General features: G+C 40.9%; 2 protein-coding genes and 1 long non-coding RNA gene across 3 annotated transcripts; 1 reads left to right on the plus strand and 2 right to left on the minus strand.

The window, feature by feature from the left end:
• Positions 1-939: 939 nt before the first annotated feature.
• Positions 940-3,737, minus strand: LOC144074515 (uncharacterized). The gene is made up of 2 exons (XR_013300314.1): positions 3,415-3,737; positions 940-2,295 (listed from the first exon to the last, which is right to left on the minus strand). It is a non-coding gene; the product is annotated as an uncharacterized LOC144074515 (long non-coding RNA).
• A 621-nt stretch (positions 3,738-4,358) lies between these two features.
• On the plus strand, positions 4,359-9,749 carry rfc5 (replication factor C (activator 1) 5). The gene is made up of 11 exons (XM_077600822.1): positions 4,359-4,525; positions 5,339-5,403; positions 6,772-6,908; positions 6,981-7,060; positions 7,126-7,199; positions 7,284-7,443; positions 7,908-7,989; positions 8,056-8,185; positions 8,370-8,447; positions 9,179-9,233; positions 9,326-9,749. The coding sequence occupies exons 1-11, from the start codon at positions 4,479-4,481 to the stop codon at positions 9,423-9,425; spliced, it is 1,008 nt and encodes a 335-aa protein (XP_077456948.1). The 5' UTR covers positions 4,359-4,478; the 3' UTR covers positions 9,426-9,749.
• A 4,772-nt stretch (positions 9,750-14,521) lies between these two features.
• On the minus strand, positions 14,522-20,344 carry wsb2 (WD repeat and SOCS box containing 2). The gene is made up of 9 exons (XM_077601270.1): positions 20,119-20,344; positions 19,893-20,055; positions 18,637-18,821; positions 17,050-17,181; positions 16,310-16,410; positions 15,642-15,838; positions 15,331-15,420; positions 15,148-15,264; positions 14,522-15,013 (listed from the first exon to the last, which is right to left on the minus strand). Exons 1-9 carry the CDS (start codon positions 20,159-20,161, stop codon positions 14,833-14,835), a joined length of 1,209 nt encoding a protein of 402 aa, XP_077457396.1. The 5' UTR covers positions 20,162-20,344; the 3' UTR covers positions 14,522-14,832.
• Between the last annotated feature and the right edge of the window lie 155 nt (positions 20,345-20,499).

Raw genomic sequence — 20,499 nt, forward strand, 5'->3', positions numbered from 1 at the left:
TCTAATTCTACTTCTAAATCTTCTAATTTAAAACTAGATAATCTATATTAACAATATAATTCGTTCTCATCAAAGTCTTATCAACAAGAAACATCTCATCTCATTTTCTGAACCGCTTTATCCTCACTAGGTTCGCGGGGGGTGCTGGAGCCCATCCCAGCTCATGGCTTGGTAGCCAGCCAATCGCAGGGCACAATGAGACAAAGAACCATTCACACTCACACTCATACCTAGGGGCAATTTAAAGTGTTCGATCAGCCTACTTTGCATGTCTTTGGAATGTGGGAGGAAACCGGAGTACCTGGAGAAAACCCACGTAGCCCCGGGAGAACATGCAAACTCCACACAAGTGGACCGACCTGGATTTGAACCCACATTCACTTTGTAACTCATTAATATTGTATGTACATAATGAAATACTTTCATTTCTTTGACAAGGGTGTCGCAAAACCAGATGTTTGCGAATTGTCTGATCCAGTTAATTTCCTATCCGCAATCACATTCGCTCACTCGCCCCCTGCTGTCGAAATGGTGCATTCCATGGCAGCCAATGAGTTAATAAGGAACATTAAAACACCCCAAACCCAACAGGGAGTAACCTGGAAATGCCTAAAAATCATCAGGAACCGACAAAGGAACAAGAAGCACCCCGAAAAGTCCCTCAAAATCAATCGTTAATGATAAAAAAATTACAGAAAGTGACCTGTAAGTACCCTAAATGGCAGTGAAAAAAGGGATGGAAAGATAAACTCATTGCCTGCTATTGACAATCATAGATGCACAATTCACTTAAAGTGGCTGTGGATGCTCATCTCTCAGTGCCATTGACGGCACTGGGTGTCTATCCCCATCAATTTTGGCAAGTAAGTTAAATTATAGGGCCAAAAATAAAATGGCCCGCCCACATGAGTTCTAGTTGAAATTAATACGGCCCGCGAGTTTGACACTTCTGCTTTATTACTTGAAATGTATGGTTGTAAGCCACTTTAAAAATAACATGAACAATGTGCTTGACTATAAAAAGTACTTAACACATAAAATTACTGAGGGAAAAAATGATATTTAAATCACTGTCAGCATATGCAGTTTAAGTTAGCTGCTTGGAGCTCAAATACAGACAACTAGTACTCTTTTCACACTTAAATTATCACAATACTACCAACCAACAACAATAACACTCGTAAAATCATGCAACATCAGTAAACCAAATGAAGGCAATATCTAGAGTGATTTAGTATATTGTTAAAAAAAAACAGGGCGGCCCGGCGACTGAGTGGTTAGCGAGTTGGCCTCGCAGTGGGGGACCTGGGTTCAAATCCAGGTTGGTCCATCTGTTTTTCCTGTACCCGCGTGGGTTTTCTCCGGGTACTCCAGTTTCCTCCCACATTCCGAAGACATGCATGGTCGGCTGATTGGACACTCTAAATTGCCCCTAGGTATGAGTGTGAGCGTGAATGGTCGTTTGTCTCATTGTGCCCTCTGATTGGCTGGCCATCAATTCATGGTGTCCCTTGCCTCTGGCCCAAAGTCAGCTGGGATGGGCTCCAGCACCCCCCGCGGCCCTCGTGAGGATAAAGCGGCTCAGAAAATGAGATGAAATGAGAAAAAAACCATGAAAGCTCTTTAAAAAAGAATCTACAAAAAGTAGTGGACAAATGTAAAACTATGATTTCACGTGTTTTAGCATGTGTTTATTCCTATTGCACTTATAACTAAACGATAAACCGCAAAACGAACAACTAAAGGGTTTTTCTCCCGTGTGTGTGATCATGTGAGATGCAAGATGTGACTTCTGAATAAACGCTTTCCCACAGACCGTGCAGACGAAGGGTTTTTCTCCCGTGTGTTTCCTCATATGTATGACCAATACTGCATTGCTACCCAATACTCTGCCACAAATCGAGCAGATAAAACCTTTCTTATGCTTTTGTGAACTGTCTCTGTTAGTAAGAGTTAGTGCGTCCTCTTCATAATATTTTAAGCGTTCGTCGTCAATGCCACGGGACGCTTCGCTCCTCAAAGGTCCTCCCGTGTCGTCATTGTCCGACAAGGGCGCTAGAAGGTTGTGTGATGGTAGTCCTTCAAATTGTTCTCCAATTTGCGACCAGTCGGACGATTTGTCAATGTTGTCATCGCTCCCATCACAGACGCCAGTGAGTGGGAAGTTGCTGACAACAGTCTCTTCTTCTTCCTCTTTGATGTGGAGGGGTTGTCGATGCTCCCCTTTCTCATTATGATAACGAGGTTGTCGAAACTCCTCCTCTGATTTGGAGCTGTCTGCTTGGTGTTGGACATCTGTTGGACATGAACAACACAGACAGTTTGGTTCTCGCTTGTCAAAAATATTGTAATGCAACCACATTCTACCGTATGTGCTAATGGTGTGCTTTTCCAGCACCCCCACGGATGGTACACGGTCGATTGGTTGCCGGTCTTTTGGTCGACCGGAAGGTTATTGATAATTACCATTTAAATCGTTGCTGAAATTCCCTAAATACAAACTGCGAATTACTATTTAGTCATACTTAATGCCCTAGTAATTATTAGGCTAAAGAAAAGCTCCAAATTTCCCGGACTATTATTGTTTTTTGTTGGAGAACTTGTTAAGACCCTGACTGACGTAGCTTCTTAAAGGGACAACGCAGGTACATACAAACTCTTATACACTCACACGTCGGCTCAATGAAACTGCTCATGGACATTGTTGGCTTTTATGGATGCATAGACCGTGTTGTTTTACCTTGTTTTGTCGCCGGTCTTTTGGTCGTCGGTCTTTTGGTCGCCCGTTGTCGTGGTCGGGGCGACCAAAAGACCGGCGACCAAAAGACCGGCGACCAATCGACCGCCCACGCCCACAGACGCTTGTAATGATAAGCTTTACGGAAAATGAATAAATGTTTTTTTTCTTTTCCTAAATAATAGTAGCTCTTATGGTTAAATGAAGTATAATTGAATTCAGGTGCGTCCCGGTGGGGCTAGTGGTTAGCGCGTCAGCCTCACAGCTCTGGGGTCCTGGGTTCAAATCCAGGTCGATTCACCTGTGTGGAGTTTGCATGTTCTCCCCGGGCCTGCGTGGGTTTCCTCCAGGTACTCCGGTTTCCTCCCACATTCTAAAAACATGCATGATAGGCTGATTGGACACTCTAAAATTGCCCCTAGGTATGGGTGTGAGTGTGCGTGGTTGACGGTCTCCTTGTGCCCTGCGATTGGCTGGCCACCTATTCTGGCCCGGAGTAAACTGGGATGGGTTCCAGCACCCCCCGCGACCCTAGTGAGGATACAGCGGTTCAGAAAAGGAATGAATGAATTCGGGTGTTGTTGTTGTTTGGTAATAAGGGATACATTACATGTAATTTCAATGCAACTAAAAGATGAATGGTTATTCGGTAGCCACATAGTCAACACTAAACATACCTTGGACGCGAAGCACAGTTTGAGTCTTGAAAAGTGCTTTCGGATGCCGAAACCGAAGCTCGGCTCCTTGCCTCGCGTGACGAAGTTGGTCCTCGTAGGACGCTATCATTTCTGCAAACAGTTCGCATATTTCGTCGGCCGCCGCTATTAGGCGCTTCCTAACCAAGTCTTTCAACATTTTGATGCTGCAGTCGACAATTCGACACAGATTGAAGCCTGCTCGCGCTTTGTTCCCTGGGTAGGCAGGCTCGTCGAATTATGGTAGCTACGTTAACATCCGTTTTTTTCTTTTTTTTCTTTTCAGCGGAAATGTATGATGTCAAATGGCCGCCATGTTATAAATGTATTGAATCAAAATAGCTGCGAAAAAAATAAAAAAATGATAACAGGGAAAGAATAAAACAACATCATATCAGACCTTTATTTTATTAAATATTTTTGCATCATTTTTATTTGTGATCAATATATAGTATACGCATCCTAAGTTTATGTGGATCGTTCCATTCCTCTTCTTTATTATTGGTTTGACATTATTGACACAATAAAATTACCCTAAAAAATTAAATGTGAAAAATTACATAAAATGATGGAATTCACCAAAATGCCTGCCTCCAGAAGCACTTATTTCAACACAAAATCCATTCATCTCATTCCCCAAAACACTTCACTGGCTGGTTGTACAATTGATTTGATACATTATACAAATTGTTGTATTATAATACTGTTTTTACCATTTCTTTTCAATTTGGCACATTTCTTATTAGTCCTATGGAGCACACGGGCAGAACAGAATGTAAAATAGAATACAACTACAAGTTTGTTTCATGTCATATTAATAGCAATTATTGGATTATATATATATATTTTTCGTTAGGGAGAATCATGAATGATAGTATTGTTTGTTGTATGTATTCCGTCCCACAGTTAAGTGGCAGTATTGTACTAGTATTACAGTAGAAGAAGAAAACTACTTCCGGGGTTGATTTTCGCGCGCTAAACAAGACGACGGGCAACACGTAGTTTGTAAATTCGTCCACCGCCGAGGTTCACAATAAACACAAATAATGGCGTCTGCTGCTAACCCACCGCTGTTTTCAAGGACCTTACCCTGGTGAGTCAAAAGCTACGCTTGCATTTAAACGTGGTTGAGTGCTAATTTAGCTAACTACTCAAGACTTCCTGCCTTGTTCCTTACTCATTTAGCAATTTATTTTGCCTGTTTCAAACAATTGCCCTAGCCGAATGCCTGATTTCATCATGAATTGAATTACTTGACTTGATAAAAGCTCGCATTTCCATTCATTGGAAACTGAAATGCTTTAATGACGACGTTTTTCAATTAACTTAGACCAGAGTTCACCAACTCCGGTCCTTGAGGGCCCTAATCCAGTTTGTTTTCCATGTCTCCGTCCTCCAACACACCTGAATCAAATGATCAACTAATCAACAAGCTGTCTAGAAGCCTCATAACGAACCTAATTACTTGATTCTGGTGTGGAGACATGGGAAATAGACTGATTAGGACCTCTCGAGGACTGGAGTTGGTGACACCTGCCCGAGATTAAGTTCTGGGGTACCATGTGGGGGCTCTGCTCCACTTCCGGGTGGGTGGCATATTAATGACAATCAAACTTTTGCTGTAACCCAAGCAAGAGCACGCAGTAAAATCCCTTGAAAATGGCATTCTCGGGGGTACTTTCGGTGGAAATTGTTGGGATAATCCAGTCAATTGGCATCAAAATGTATGGGGTGATTAAAAAATAAAAATAAATTAAAAAACACACAATTGCCTTCTAAAGAGTTCCGGCCCTTGTTCACATTAGTCATTTTATGTCATTTAATGTCATTTGATTAGTTGGTAAGATCATGCCAAGTGTGCCACTGTGTTCCAAAGGAATGACTTTTTGTCGTCTGTGTCTTCTAGGGTTGAAAAATACAGACCACAGAAACTGGACGACTTGATTTCACACAAGGACATTCTCAGCACTAGTAAGGTTAAACACAAAAAGTAACGGAACCATTTCATTTAGCATTGACACAATTACTGTAAAGTGAGTTTCCATCAAGTGGTATGTTGCGGTTCATTTCTATTATTTTTTTTTTTTTGGATGGTATGCTTGGTACCCTTGGCCATTTTTCATCATCTTTTCATTGAGGTCCAAGTGGGATAAAGCATTACCATAAGTGGACATAAAAACACCTGCTCTGACTCATCATCTAACATTTTTTTGTGAAATGAAAATATCAGTGCCATGGACCAAAGATGTATAGATATTTTTCTGTATAATAAGAAAGGTCAACTTATCAGCGTATTGATTGGACAGATTTGAGTTGCATGTTCGATACGTCTTCACAAAATAAAATTTAAAAAATGCCATGTGATTATTGTGCATGCACACATCACGATGTTTCAAACGATATGCCTTATTTTCTCGCATATAAGCTGTATTTGTAACAAAAAAAGATGACTGAATCAAGGGTACGGCTTATATGCGCACAAGACTAGCTATACTCTTTCACCAGTAGATATCGGCAAAATAACATCTACTATTTGTTGGTTATTTTCTGTTTTGCAGTAAGAAAACAACCATTACTGGATGAATTAACTCCTTATGATATTGACCCTAATAATGTGCTGTTGATTCATACAGTATTTCAGAAATACCACGTGTGATGATTTTTATTGCAATTCCCCTTATTAACTGGGCTCTCATTGGCTGTCTCACAACAACCATGTTTCAAGATTCTCTCTTACATAGCTCTCCACCTCGACTAAATGCTCCCCTTATTAATAATTGCAATTCCCCTTATTAAGCGATTAAAAACCATACAAATGCAACGTGGCACATATTTATAGTTAGTTGGCGGTTGTCTGAGGACCGTGGAACGAATTAGAGAATTTACATATAAAGTACTGCTCTACTTATGAAATTTTCAAGTTATGAAAAAAGTTCTGGAACCAATGAATTTTGTCAGTAGAGTTACCCTTCAAAGTAACACATTTGTACTCCCTATTAAACTCTGAATATGGAGGTGAAAATTGTGAATCGGGGGACGGCTTATACGCGACAAATTGTAAAATTCAACAATTTGAAGGGTGTGGCTTGTACGCTGGGACGACTTAAATGTGGGTATTATAGTGCATGGCCATTCAGTATTTTTTTTTTTTTTGGCGTTTATGGAAAAAGCTCTATCGTCCACTGTTTGTTTACATTTGTTGCACCTAATATGATGTCATACTTACACATCCTTGCTAGCTGGTAAGAACAAATCTATTGATAGTATGCTACCAAGTGTATTTTCCTGAGAAATCTTTGGTTGAAACATTGGTATCTGAGTCCCTTTTCAATTTTTCAGTCCAGAAGTTCATCAGTGAGGATCGACTGCCACATCTGTTGTTCTATGGCCCTCCCGGTACCGGCAAGACGTCCACAATCCTGGCCTGTGCCAAGCAGCTATACAAAAATAAGGAATTCAACTCCATGGTTCTGGAGGTACGTCATGGTGGTGTCCGTCCTTCCAAAAAGTTTTCGCTGTTTAGTAAGTGCCCATTACTCGCGTTTCAGCTAAACGCTTCAGATGACCGGGGTATCGATGTTGTGCGAGGTCCCATCCTTAGCTTCGCCAGCACCAGAACTATCTTCAAGTAAGAACCTTTAGGTGCTGTTTACAGAGTTTTTAGGGGCACTTTTAACAAGAAATCTTCTTCAGGAAGGGGTTCAAGTTGGTGATACTAGACGAGGCTGACTCCATGACACAGGACGCCCAGAATGCATTGCGGCGAGGTGAGCAAGGAGCCCCCTTCACTGTTTGGGCTGTCAAGGAAACTTGTTACAGCCCTCCCAATGTCACATGTTGCATTATTTCAGTGATGGAGAAGTACACGGAGAATACACGCTTCTGCATGATTTGCAACTACTTGTCCAAAATCATCCCGGCATTGCAGTCGCGGTGCACGCGCTTCCGCTTCGGACCGCTTACGCCAGACCAGATGATACCCAGACTGCAACACGTCATCCAGGAGGAAGGGTTTGTGGTTTTAATCACCTTTTTACATTCAACTCATTCACTATAAAATATGCTAGTAGATTTTTGCAATACAAATGTTCCTTGATTTGAAACATTTTACATAGGAAAAGGGGTGTGGTTAATTCCGATGAACCTCGACTGTTGTTTTCAAACTCTGACACTTCAATGTAATGGATTCCCAATTAAACCCTTTAAAGCCAACAAAAATACTAGTATCCAAATTTACAATTTTGCGATCTCAGCTTCTTTTTTTCAGTTTTTAATGCATTTCTGTTCTCCCGATGATCAAGAAAATCTAATTGATGCATAGAAAATAAAACGCAAATCATGTTAAATGACTTTTTATGAGGGAATTATCAGCTTTTCCTGGGGGTTATCACGTAAAAACATTTAACTTTTCACGTATTGGGGAAACTTAACGTGTGAACTTTGGGTGGGAATTCCCAAATCTTGTTTGCGTTCAGCGTGGACATCACTCCAGACGGAATGAAGGCAATAGTGACTTTATCATCGGGTGACATGCGAAGATCCCTGAACATCCTGCAGGTGCCTCAGTCGTCTATTTTCGTCGACTGTCTTGAAGTTTCGATTGACACGTGCATGTCTTTGCAGACCACTAGCATGGCGCACAGCCAGGTGACTGAAGACACGGTGTACACGTGCACGGGGCACCCTTTACGCTCAGACATCGCCAACATCTTGGACTGGTCGCTCAATAAAGACTTCACCACCGCGTACAAGGGTAAGTCAACACAGTAGCGCCTCTCATTTCTGATTTCACCAGATTCAATTCTGAGACTCCGTTTAGTAACTTTACATTCAAACCGAAAAGCACGTCGTGTACCATGAAACCACATTAAAACACGTCAGGGAGTTTAAAAGTCTTTTTATTTTATTTTTAATGTTCACGTTTTGGCATCTACCAGAAATCCTGGCATTGAAGACGTTGAAAGGTTTGGCGCTGCAGGACATCCTCACTGAAGTGCACCTGCTCATCCACAGAGGTAACGGTCTCCATAGAAGTACAGTCATACCTCGACTTACCTCTAGGTACAAAATATTTTATATGCAAATGAGCGAGTCGAGATACGAAAAAGATCCAAGTTACCAAAAAGTAAATGCATTTCCTTATCCCTTATCTTATTTTGAAAATATTGTCGCGGATGCATTGGTTCTCCCTCGTTACCCTCTAATGGCTGTCTCACAACAATCACTATCCATGTTTCAAGATTCTCTCTTACATAGCTATCCACCTCGACTAAATGCTCCCCTTATTAATGTTTGCAATGCCTCTTAAGCGATTAAAAACCATACAACTGCAACACGGCACATATTTATAGTTAGTTGGCGGTTGTGTGAGAACCGTGGAACGAATGAGGTAATTTACATATAAAGTACTGCTCTACTTACAAAATTTTCAAGTTACGAAAAAAGTTCTGGAACCAATGAATTTTGTCAGTAGGGGTACCACTGTATTTGCACAAAACCACAACAAGGGAATCATCTAGGAAATATGGGTTATCCTGAATAAATTCAAACTCAAATGAAAGCACGACAAGTTGATCCTGGATAAATAATTATGGTAACTTATTGAGACCAGGTTGAACATCCAGGCTAAAAATAATCTTGCTAAATATACATAGCGCCATACTGCCCCTATTTTTCAACATACCTATTTGAAATAATTTGTTGTAAATGAAGGCAAAACTTTTTTTTTTAACTTTTATTTTTTCAGTGGACTTCCCTTCGTCGGTGCGGATTGGTCTGCTCATCAAGCTGGCAGATATCGAGTAAGTCACGTGACTTGGGAACGGCGTCAAGTGAGTGATCTTTGGCGCTCACCCCATTTCTTCTCCCATGGTTCGCGCTCACACGTGGACAGACACCGGCTGGCCTCAGGCACCAACGAAAAGATCCAACTCAGTTCCATGGTGGCGGCGTTCCAGATCGTACGCGACATGGTGGTTGGCGAGGCCCACTGACGGACGACGGTTAGCGTGAGGAGCACCATTCAAACTCACGTGAGAGGCTTCAGGTCAGCCATAACACACACAGAAAGGAACAAAATGGAGGCCGAGAGTCAAGTTATTTATTTTTCTGTTTAACTTGACTTCCCCGAAAAAATGTCCCTGTTTCAGTCAAATCTAATAGTTGTAAAATGGCGGACAAATGACTTATCCTAATTTTTTCCCATGTGTTAAAATTAATGGTTTTTTTTGTTAGCCCCCAGAATCCAGATGTTGGTAACATCAAAGTGTAAAGATGTACGTATTCAACCACAGTAAATGATGTTGTGTTTTCACCAATTGGTTATCTGCTTATAGCGTAATACCTCAGCACTATGCAGCTTGTGTCCGCCAAATATATACAGGGTGTCCATAGTCTCTTTACCACTTCAAAAATGTATTAAAAGTGCAATTGATTAGATATTTTATTCAGATTTATTCTGTTATATTTCATGTTTTTTTTTTTTTTTATCACACTGCATTTGTGTTTCAGGGATTCTTTTTGTGAAAGAGGTGATGTTGAAATGGCTACCCCTCAAGAGAAGACACAATGTGTCTCATGGTTTGTTGAAACAAAATCAGATAGGCAGACTTAGCGAAACTACAGAACGAAGTATGGAAGAGATCCACATCAGGTCCGTCAATTCGTGCATGGCACAAGAAATTTATGGAGACCGGGACAGAACAAGATAAAGAAAGGAGTGGCGAACCAAGAACATCATTGATCGTGTAAAGACGATGTTCTTGGTCGCTCACTTCTTCCTTTATTTAACACTGTCCATGTCTCCATAAATTTCCTCTGTCATGCACAAATTTAGGGACGTGGTGGTGGATGTCTTCCATATTCTGTAGTTTCGTTGAGTCTACCTATCTGATTTTGTTTCAATAAACCATAAGACACATCGTGCCTTCTCTTGAGGGGGTAGCCATTTTGTAGGGGTTCATTTAACGTCACCTCTTTCACAGAGAATCCCTGAAACACCCAAATGCAGTGTGATAAAAAAAATAAAAACAAACATGAAATATAAATGAACAAATCTGACTAAAATATCTAATCAATTGCATTTTTAATAATTTTTTGAAATGTAAAGAGACTATGGACACCCTGTATATATGAAGATTTATAGTGTAAGAATAATACAGTGGTACCTCAACATACGAGCACCCCGACATACGAGCATTTCGAGATACAGACGCTCCCCTACTTACGAACATTCAACTTACGAACAACGGTACATACGAACATGTCTGCAAATTGCGTTTAAGTCCAAAAATGTTCCCAAGTCCAATTTTGTATTTCGCGCCTTTTTCGGAGTAGTACTTCTTTCCGCCGCTAATACCGACGCCTGGCGCTGTGAGAGCTCAGCTCACCCAGCATCTACCTTCTTCTTCGTTGCAATGCGGAAGTGCGTGAATGTATCTCCAGTGTGCAAAGAACCTTTTTCATTTGTATCATTAAATATCTCATGCATCCAATATTGAATATGGTTGGTAAAAAGCTAAAGGCTTCTATTGAGGGAGTTGCAAGGAAGAGGCAAGCCATTTCATTTGAAACGAGTGGCAATAATAACGAAGCTTGATGCGCGTGAGAGTGGTGAGCGTTTCACGGGCATTGAATCGTTCGACCGTCAGTACCATTTATAAACAGAAAGATCGAGCAGCAGGACCCAAAATATTGAATGTTGCACAAAGTTTGCAAATCAATTGAATGATGCCATAAAGTGCTACCGCATCATTTATGATGAAAAAAAGAAGAAAACTGTGCAATCGTCGTTAGGTCGCTTCTTTTGGCCAGTTTCTAATACATAAATCTCTCTCTCTCTCTCTACAGTACTGTACATATTCTCTCCATTTTATTATTATTTTTTTTTTTCAGTACAAACCAATGCGTGTTACTTATACAAGCCTTAAACATACAAATGCACTTATATAAACCTTCAATATACTTATATCGGCCTTAAACATAAATTATAATACAAAATATAGCACTGAATCAACTTACAAACAAATTCAACTTATGAACAATCGCTCGGAACCAATTGCGTTCGTTAAGGCTTTTTTTCTTAAAAAATGACATAGTATTGTAAGGCTTTTTTCTTTTAAAAAAACGACATAGTATTGTAAGGCTTTTTTTTCCGTAAAAAACGACATAGTATAGTAAGGCTTTTTTCTTAAAAAACAACATGGTATAGGCTTTTTTCTTTAAAGACGACATAGTATAGTAAGGCTTATTTTCTTTAAAAACGACACAGTATAGTAAGGCTTTTTTGTCTTTAAAAACGACATAGTATAGTAAGGCTTTTTATTTACAAAAAAGACCATGTATAGTAAGGCTTTTTTCTTAAAAAATGACCATGTATAGTAAGGCTTTTTTGTTTAAAAAAGACCATGTATAGTAAGGCTTTTTTTCTTAAAAAACGACATAGTATAGTAAGGCTTTTTTTCCTAAAAAAACGACATAGTATAGTATGGCTTTTTTTCCCCTAAAAAACGACATAGTATAGCATGGCTTTTTTTCTTGAAAAACGACATAGTAGAGGAAGGCTTTTTCCCTAAAAAACGACATAGTATGTCGTGTGGCTTTTCCCCCTAAAAAACGACATAGTATAGTATGGCTTTTTTCCTTTAAAAAACGACATAGTATAGTAAGGCTTTTTTTCTTAAAAAACGACATAGTATAGAATGGCTTTCCCTCCCTAAAAAACGACATAGTATAGCATGGCTTTTTTTCTTGAAAAACGACATAGTAGAGGAAGGCTTTTTCCCTAAAAAACGACATAGTATAGTATGGCTTTCCCCCCTAAAAAACGACATAGTATAGTATGGCTTTTTTCCTTTAAAAAATGACATAGTATAGTAAGGCTTTTTTTCCCTAAAAAACGACATAGTATAGCATGGCTTTTTTTCTTGAAAAACGACATAGTAGAGGAAGCCTTTTTTTCTTAAAAAACGATATTGTATAGTAAGGCTTCTTTTCTTAAAAAACGACATAGTATAGTAAGGCTTTTTTTCCTTTAAAAAATGACATAGCAAGTAAGGCTAAGAGAGTCGGAGAATAAATCTGACTTCTGATTCTTCACATTCTAGTTGTTGCTGTGGTCGACTGGCAAAATCATTGGGCGGGAATCAGGAGTGAGTTCAATTCCACTCGTTGCAATTCTCAAATTGTTTATTGAGGTAATGAAAAGGATAAATACAACTTCCAACTTTACAGTGGTGCAGTGGCAAAGACAGTGGGTCAGAACTTCAGGTGGACTCAAGTTCAAATCAGAAGTGAGTTTGATTCCACTCTTTGCAATTCTCAAATTGTTTATTGAGGTAATTAAAAGGATAAATATAACTTCCAATCACATCATTTCAGAAGACACTGTGGTCCAGTGGCAAGAATAATGGGTTGAAATTGAAGTTGGACACAAGTTCAAATCTGGAGTGAGTTCAAGTCCACTCTTTGCAAATCTCAAATTGTTTATTGAGGTGATGAAAATGATAAATATAACTTCCAATCATGTCATTTCAGAAGTCACTGTGGTCCAGTGGCAAAGACAATGGGTCAGACAGACCTCAAGTTAGTGGATTTGACTGCCATGTGGGAGATGGGGTTCGAATCCCGCTCTCGTTTGACTAATCACTACACTAGTAGTTCAGTAAATGGGTAATCCTTTTTTCATTCAAATAAAGACTTAGTCATTTTTTTCAGCAAAACAATATTTCCGGTCAGCCTTCGGCTGACCGGAAGACAGTTGGGAGGGGGGGTTCTTGGTGGTGTTCGACAGTCGGCCTGCGGCCGACTGCCGACACCATACAGTCGTTGACTGGCGACACCGGGACGTGAACCCTCGACACCCACGTCGCAGGCAGGTGACTTACCCACTACACCACGAGGCGGCCCGCCTATACATGATTGGAAGTTATATTTATCCTTTTCATTACCTAAATAAACAATTTGAGAATTGCAAAGAGTGGAATTGAACTCATTCCTGATTTGAACTTGAGTCCACCTGAAGTTCTGACCCATTGTCTTTGCCACTGGACCACAGTGACTTCTGAAATGATGTGATTGGAAGTTATATCTATCCTTTTCATTACCTCAATAAACAATTTGAGAATTGCAAAGAGTGGAATTGAACTCATTCCTGATTTGAACTTGAGTCCACCAGAAGTTCTGACCCATTGTCTTTGCCACTGGACCACAGTGACTTCTAAAATGATGTGATTGGAAGTTATATCTATCCTTTTCATTACCTCAATAAACAATTTGAGAATTGCAAAGAGTGGAATTGAACTCGAGTCCACCTGAAGTTCTGACCCATTGTCTTTGCCACTGGACCACAGTGACTTCTGAAAGTTTCAGTTTCTAATACATAAATCTCTCTCTCTCTCTCTCTACAGTACTGTACATATTCTCTCCATTTTATTAAATGTTTTTTTTTTTCAAACCAATGCGTGTTACTTATACAAGCCTTAAACATACAAATGCACTTATATAAACCTTCAATATACTTATATCAGCCTTAAACATAAATTATAATACAAAATATAGCACTGAATCAACTTACAAACAAATTCAACTTATGAACAATCGCTCGGAACCAATTGCGTTCGTAAGTAGGGGAGCGTCTGTACAAGTAACATTTAGAGGGAAAATATTTACCTCTAGATATGAGAAAAAAATTGCGATACGAGAAAGCCAGGTGGCCAAGACATGAGACTGTTTATCATTGTAGCGCACCGTCTATTTTGCCACATCTTTCGTGTATAACAGATATCTACGACCACTGGGCGGATCTACGATTCACCGGTTTGTTTTTAGTTCATTTCAATGGAAAACGTACGTACGAGTTACGAGAATATCGACATACAAGGTCAGTCCCGGAACGAATTAAGCTCGTATCTCGAGGTACCACTGTAATGCAAACATGAAATGAGGAAAAAGGCAAGTCACTTTTAGAGAATATTTCACTGACCACTGTGTGTTTTTGAGTTTTTTAAAGTAAAAATATTAAGTAGGTCACTGCCTCCATCGTGGCATTAATCACCATAAACAAGGTATACAATGAAAGAAAAGCCTGGAATTTTGAACCCGTTTCATATATATCTTTATATCGGACCACCAAATCTCTCCTGTATATAGCAAAATCAAAGGAATTGGCCTATTATCACATAGCTTGGTTATTAAGTCTTTCTCAACAACAACAAAAGAATACGCATTATAGAATTTGGAATCAAAGTTAATAAAATAAGTGTAGACAGTAGTGTTGCATCACAGGGAAAAAGTACAATCAAATAAATTAGCAGCATTATCAAAAGAGTGCAATAATATTAGGAAGGATCATTTATAAAATAAAAATGCCACTGTTTTTCCTATTTCCTAAGCCCACTTCCATCAATGCAAGTGTGAAGCGGCGATGTCACGGTACGTGAGGTATTGGAAGATGCGTTTGGGCAGGGGCAAAGGCTCCAGCTGGTGCGTGGACACAGAGTGGCGTAGGGTGGCGCGGCACATGTGACGCAGGGCAGGCACGGTCTGCGGAGCGCGCCAAAACCTCACGTGGCCATCGCGGGTTCTGAGCAGGGAGGAAAATAAATAACGCTGCAAATTTCACCTTTCCCAACTTATTATATATATATATATTTTAATAGTTTGAGTAGGCTGACGTGTGACGATAATGTGCCGTTTGGCAAAGGGGTGTCATATTACCCGGTGGCGATGACGCCCCCTCGCGGATGGTATTTGCAGCACAGGCCGTTGGAGTTGCGTTCGGCTTTGGTCTGCATGCTCAGTCCTGGCTTTCCGGGTTCCCAGATGCCCAGAGCTCTGCGCGACGGAAGCGGGTCAGCCCTCAGCTGTCGGCGCCGGGCCGTGACGCGACCATGGGCTCACCTGTCGTCCGTCACGATGGCCAAGTGCAAACCGGTGGGGGAGAACTGGATGGACGATATCTGGTTTTGGCCGTAGTCCTCAAAGTAGTCTCTGTGAAAAGGCACGGCAAAGACGGTATACCGATTTATCGGCAACAATGGCTTTTTAGTAATTAATTTCTAACCAGAATTGAGTTGTAGGCCAAAATGAATAGTTGTGGATTGAAACTTGTGAATGAGGATTTTTTTTTTCTGTAGCAGACTATGGGAATTAGTCAATAAATGGAAATATATACTTAAACACTCTTGAACTCAATCAAATGCTGCACTTACGCGAGCGTAGCCAGCTTCTCGGCGGTGTACGGGTCCCACAGGTCGATCCACCAACTGGCCCCGCTGAAGGCAGCGGTGGCCAGCAGCGCCCCGTCGGGTGAGAAGTCGCAGGACGACAGCAGGTAAAGCGTCTTGTGGGCGCCGCCCATCAGGTTGCGGATGAGCGTGTACGAGCGGAGGCTCCACAGACACACCATCTGCGAACGAGTGCACAAAAGAACACTTGTTTTGGTTTCCATTCACTTCCAGCTTTCTAAAGAATGTACTTTTCCTGAAAAAGAAATAAAGATAAAAGAATGGCGCTTCCTGCCCCTGCTGTGATTTATTAGCTTGTTCCTCAGTCAGATAATTCTGTTCTTATTTTAGATTTATTACAACTAAAGTGCAATCACATTTGTAAATGATTGGCTTCTGGTTTTTAAAATGTAAATGAACCAATCTCCTGGGATAAAACAACAAAATTGCAATAACTGCACTAACCAAAGTGTTCAGCATTTGCTTTAAAGATATCTGGCACCATCTAGCGTTGTGAATACGTATAATGTCTGGACCCTGAATGTAAGACGACCGACACTTTTTCAGTCTCATTTCTATGCAAAGAACAACAGTTAATATCCGGGCCAATACAGTAGCGTCGATAAACGACTGTTTGGCCAAAGATAGCTCACCCGATCAAAGCGCCCCACGGTGGCCATCATGCTGCAATCCGATGACACGCAGCAGCAGCTGATCCAGTCTTTGTGTCCAGACAGCACCTGAACGTTCTTCCCTGATCACATGAGGAGATAAATACCAGCGTTTTGCTTTGTATTCATGATTTTTTATCATCATTTCATTTGTTTTAACTGGGCGGACTGGGCAGCGTCAATGGCAATGAATCATAATTTTTCACTATCAATATGATTGGCAGCCAATTTGTTAACTCGATTAGTTGCTAAAATGGATTTGAAAATAAACATCTTTTAGGATAATAGCCTCATGTGCCAAATACGAATTTGTGTGGGCAGGTTGAAGCAGCCCAACTGTGAACCCCACAATTAACAACGGAAAATAATTTGTGACTGTCATTTGATGAGGATATGTGGCAGAGTATGTGCTGTGGTAGTTGACGTCACGCTACAACAAAACCATGACCATTTTACTAAAAAAATATGTGCAGTATTGTATGACTGTTTACCATCATTCCTTATGTTAAGTTTTTACACCCCCCCAATAAAATCGAGGGTCATTATTTTTTTTTCCTGGTGAAGAAAAAGCAGTTAAAGGAATGCTATATTTTGGGTGCCTTTTAATTCTGGTGAATGTCTTTTCATACATGTTTCTTTTTGGCTACCATTGAATGAGTGGGGGGAAAAGCAGCAACACTGCTTGCTAAAATGGGCCCTGTCGCGTGGAGGTAGAAACGCACCTTTGCGCGCCAAGTCCCAAACCCGCAGGGTCTTGTCGCGAGACGATGACACCAGGGTAAGCGTCCCGTTGGGAGGGAAGAGCAGGTTCCGCACGACGCCCTCGTGGCCGTGAAGGTCCAACACGGCCATGCCTTGATAAGCACACACCCAAAAGTAAAGTATGTTTGCTATTGTGCAATGGTGAGGACTTAACTACGTATTACAAATACTCCCTCACTAGTATGTTGTTCAACTCGTTCATGACAATATCATCATAAATCAATCCCCTGCAAATGCCTATCCACATAAACAGTAGGTGTACTTACTGTATTTGTGTATTATGGCTACTATTATATTTGATTCATTCTTTGTTAAATTGTCTTTTTGAACCCTAATTCACCTTTTAAGGGTTCATTAGTAGAACTGTGATCTTCACCACTTGGCGGCTTCAGGACATCGCATTTTTTTTATATTAAGTATAAAAATACGTTCAGGAAAATGTCAAAATTCACACTGAAAAACGGGGGGAGTCGGGGCCCCGTTTCTTCTTCGGCACTGAATTGGGTGGCACTCAGCGCTGAAGAAGAAGCCATATTTCACCGTAGAAGAAGAATGGGGCGTCGAATTCTATCAAAGGCAGAGCTCGACTACGTTTTGCCATTTCCTGGTTTCTTCAGATTACATTACCTGAAGAGAAAGACTACGCCGAGCCTATCCCAACCTTTTTTGGATTTCAAATCGTCCTTGAAAATCCCTCCTAAGCGCCAATGAGCCCAAGAAAAAACGAGAAATCATGACTGACCGAAAAAGTGACGTTGCTATGCTAAAGGCGTAGCACGCCATTGCGGCATAAAATTAATCTAGCGTGTGTTTTACCAAGAAAGAAGCGAAATACGTCCACAATATCCTTTTCCAAGGAAAACAAGCGAGTGGTAACCACTAGGAATAAAAAAAATTGAACCCGCATGATGAGGGATTTACCTGGGTGGAATGGCAGTGATTACCGTATTTTCCGCATTAAAAGGCGCACCTAAAGCCTTTAATTTAAAAAAAAGACTATGCGCCTTATAATCCAGTGCGCCTTGTATATGGATCAATATTGATCCGCAACAGGTCTCGCAACTGCAGTAAGCAGCCGGCAACTCAATTTCCCCCCGTGCGCGGTGCATGCTGTTCAGTTCGGACACTGAAGACGAAGAATTTGAGGGATTCATAGATGAGGAATGAACTGATAGTGAGCTTTACGCGTTTCCTTGAGTTTACAGTTGAACAAGGTTGGTCAATACTAATACTTTACCTTGTGGAAAATAATAAAATAGTTGTTTATTCATTTTGGGAGTGAATGGAGTTGTCAGAAAGCTGATTTGTAATCTATTAATAAAGTTTGACTGACCTATCTGACTGTTTTGGTGATATTCCCTTTAGCGCACCACCATCTAGTGGATGTATAACGTAACCCCAGCCTCTACTGTAGACCCGTGGGTGCACCTTATCTATGGATTTTTAAAAAAAATATCATTCATTGAAGGTGCATCTTATAGTGCAGAAAATACGGTAATTGTTCCCTTCCAGCTCCACCCACTTCAAATGAAGAAAAGCACACTCACCCGTGAGAACATTCCAAATTTTGATGAGGCCGTTTTCCAAGCCGGTAGCCAAAAGTAGCGTCCTGTCATGGCTGGTTTGTTTGTCGGACTTTTTGGGAACTTGCGGGCCGAAGGCCAGGCCCCAAACGGCATGGCCGCAACTGAAGCTTTTATCTGCTCGGTCCACCTTGCCATCGCGACCTTCTCTGCAAGGGCAGAGGACAACAAGTGTGCACAAAAAATGTCAATCATTTACTCGGTCAGTGATTAGATCAAAGTTCTGGCAGTGTTGAGTTCATTTTTTTATTATTTTAGAGCCTGACCAATGTGGATATTTGCCAATGCGGTAAATTGGCCATCGACGACAGGCAATGCCGTAATTGGCCGATTTGTTTAAAACTGATCGTGTACGCCAGGAAATCAATTAAATCCACAAAGTGCACAATGTCCACAAGAAAACTTTTCTTTTTAATCGTTAGATCACTGTTTCCCAACCTTTTTTGAGATTTTTTGCATTGAGAAAATGTCAAGTTTCTAATTTTTTCTAACCAGGAATCAAATAAACCCTCTGGATTAATTCCAAAATCTAATTTTTCACACTGACCTAAGTGTCACCAAAAGTTAGTTTTGATGAATTTATGACTTTTATGACAATTTCCAATTGGGAAACACTGCATTAGAGAATATACGTAAATACAATAAGCATAAGCAACCAAGGTTAACGTTAACGAAATAATAATAAAAGTTAACATTGAAAACAATACGTTTTCGTGGCCTGAAATAAAGACAAAAATGAAAAGTGGAGTGGAGTCACAAAGCTAACTAAAACGTATTAAAATTGGTGACCGATCCCTGCATTGTTGCGTTTGTTAGGTAATTAAGAAAACAGCTGCGCACCTCAGTACAAACATTTGAACATTAGATTTTTTTAAAAGTGTTTGCAAAGATATAGAATTGACTATCATTTATCCTATTTTTTTACTTTCAAATATTGCGACTACAATGTTTTTTTAATGATTCAAAACCATTCCGTTTGTAAACTTCGAGAACGACGACATTTTTGTTGTTGTTTCGTATTGTCATTGTTTTAAGATGAGGTAACCACAATCTCGGAAGTTGTTGTTCGACATATTTTTTGATAACATTCATTGGCTTTTTCGACATTTACAAATGGTAGTATTTTGTAACTAATTCAGCGAAGTTGGAAGTCAAAAGTGGAAGTTGGAAGTCAAAAGTGCGCCGTCGATAATGGTTTGTTAGGAACAAGACGTACGTACTGCGAGTCGAGTGGCCAGGCGACCACCCACACGATGCCGTGGCCCATGGACCAGGCGAACCAAGCTCCGTCGGGGGAGAAATCCACGCTCCAGGTCTCGCAGCCGGGCCGACCCTCCAAGGACGGCGGGCGCCGGGTTTTCAACTCCAGAATGAGCGCAGGGTCTGAAGACAAGGCAGCAAATCGTATGCCTCGTCAACCGACCGACCGGAGATGCGTTTACGTACCCGTCGGATGGAGTTCCGCCGGGTCGTTTTCGGTGGAGCACATGGTCGTCGTCTCATATCGCTCCGCATCCTCCCCGCTCGGCGTCCATGGTGACGAAGCACGACAGGGCTGGGAAGCCACCGCGGGGACGGCGGAAGCTGTTTTTGCTCCCGTCAGACATGTACGCGAGGGAAGCGGACGCCTTCTTTCTGCGGGGTGGCTGACGCTACATTTCCAAAGGACGTCACCGGTCACGTGACCAGGATCCCTACGTAATGGCGTAAAGCCACGCCGCACTCGGGGGAAGCCACCATAGATATACAAAACACAGATCGTTTTTAGATTATCGGCAAAATAAGAGACGTATTATGGTTTCAACATATCTAAAAATAAAAGCTGTC

Source organism: Stigmatopora argus, chromosome 5 (genome assembly GCF_051989625.1).
Source record: "Stigmatopora argus isolate UIUO_Sarg chromosome 5, RoL_Sarg_1.0, whole genome shotgun sequence".
NCBI lineage: Eukaryota > Metazoa > Chordata > Actinopteri > Syngnathiformes > Syngnathidae > Stigmatopora > Stigmatopora argus.

Bases quoted from the DNA above. Each gene is read 5' to 3' on its own strand.
- rfc5 (XM_077600822.1), top strand. From the start codon at position 4,479: ATGGCGTCTGCTGCTAACCCACCGCTGTTTTCAAGGACCTTACCCTG. The intron at 6,909-6,980 runs GTACGTCATGGT...CTCGCGTTTCAG, and splicing joins TCAACTCCATGGTTCTGGAG to CTAAACGCTTCAGATGACCG. The intron at 9,234-9,325 runs GTAAGTCACGTG...ACACGTGGACAG, and splicing joins ATCAAGCTGGCAGATATCGA to ACACCGGCTGGCCTCAGGCA.
- wsb2 (XM_077601270.1), bottom strand. From the start codon at position 20,161: ATGTGCTCCACCGAAAACGACCCGGCGGAACTCCATCCGACGG. The intron at 20,056-20,118 runs GTACGTAAACGC...CCTTGTCTTCAG, and splicing joins GGCGGAACTCCATCCGACGG to ACCCTGCGCTCATTCTGGAG. The intron at 18,822-19,892 runs GTACGTACGTCT...CTGCCCTTGCAG, and splicing joins GCCTGGCCACTCGACTCGCA to AGAAGGTCGCGATGGCAAGG.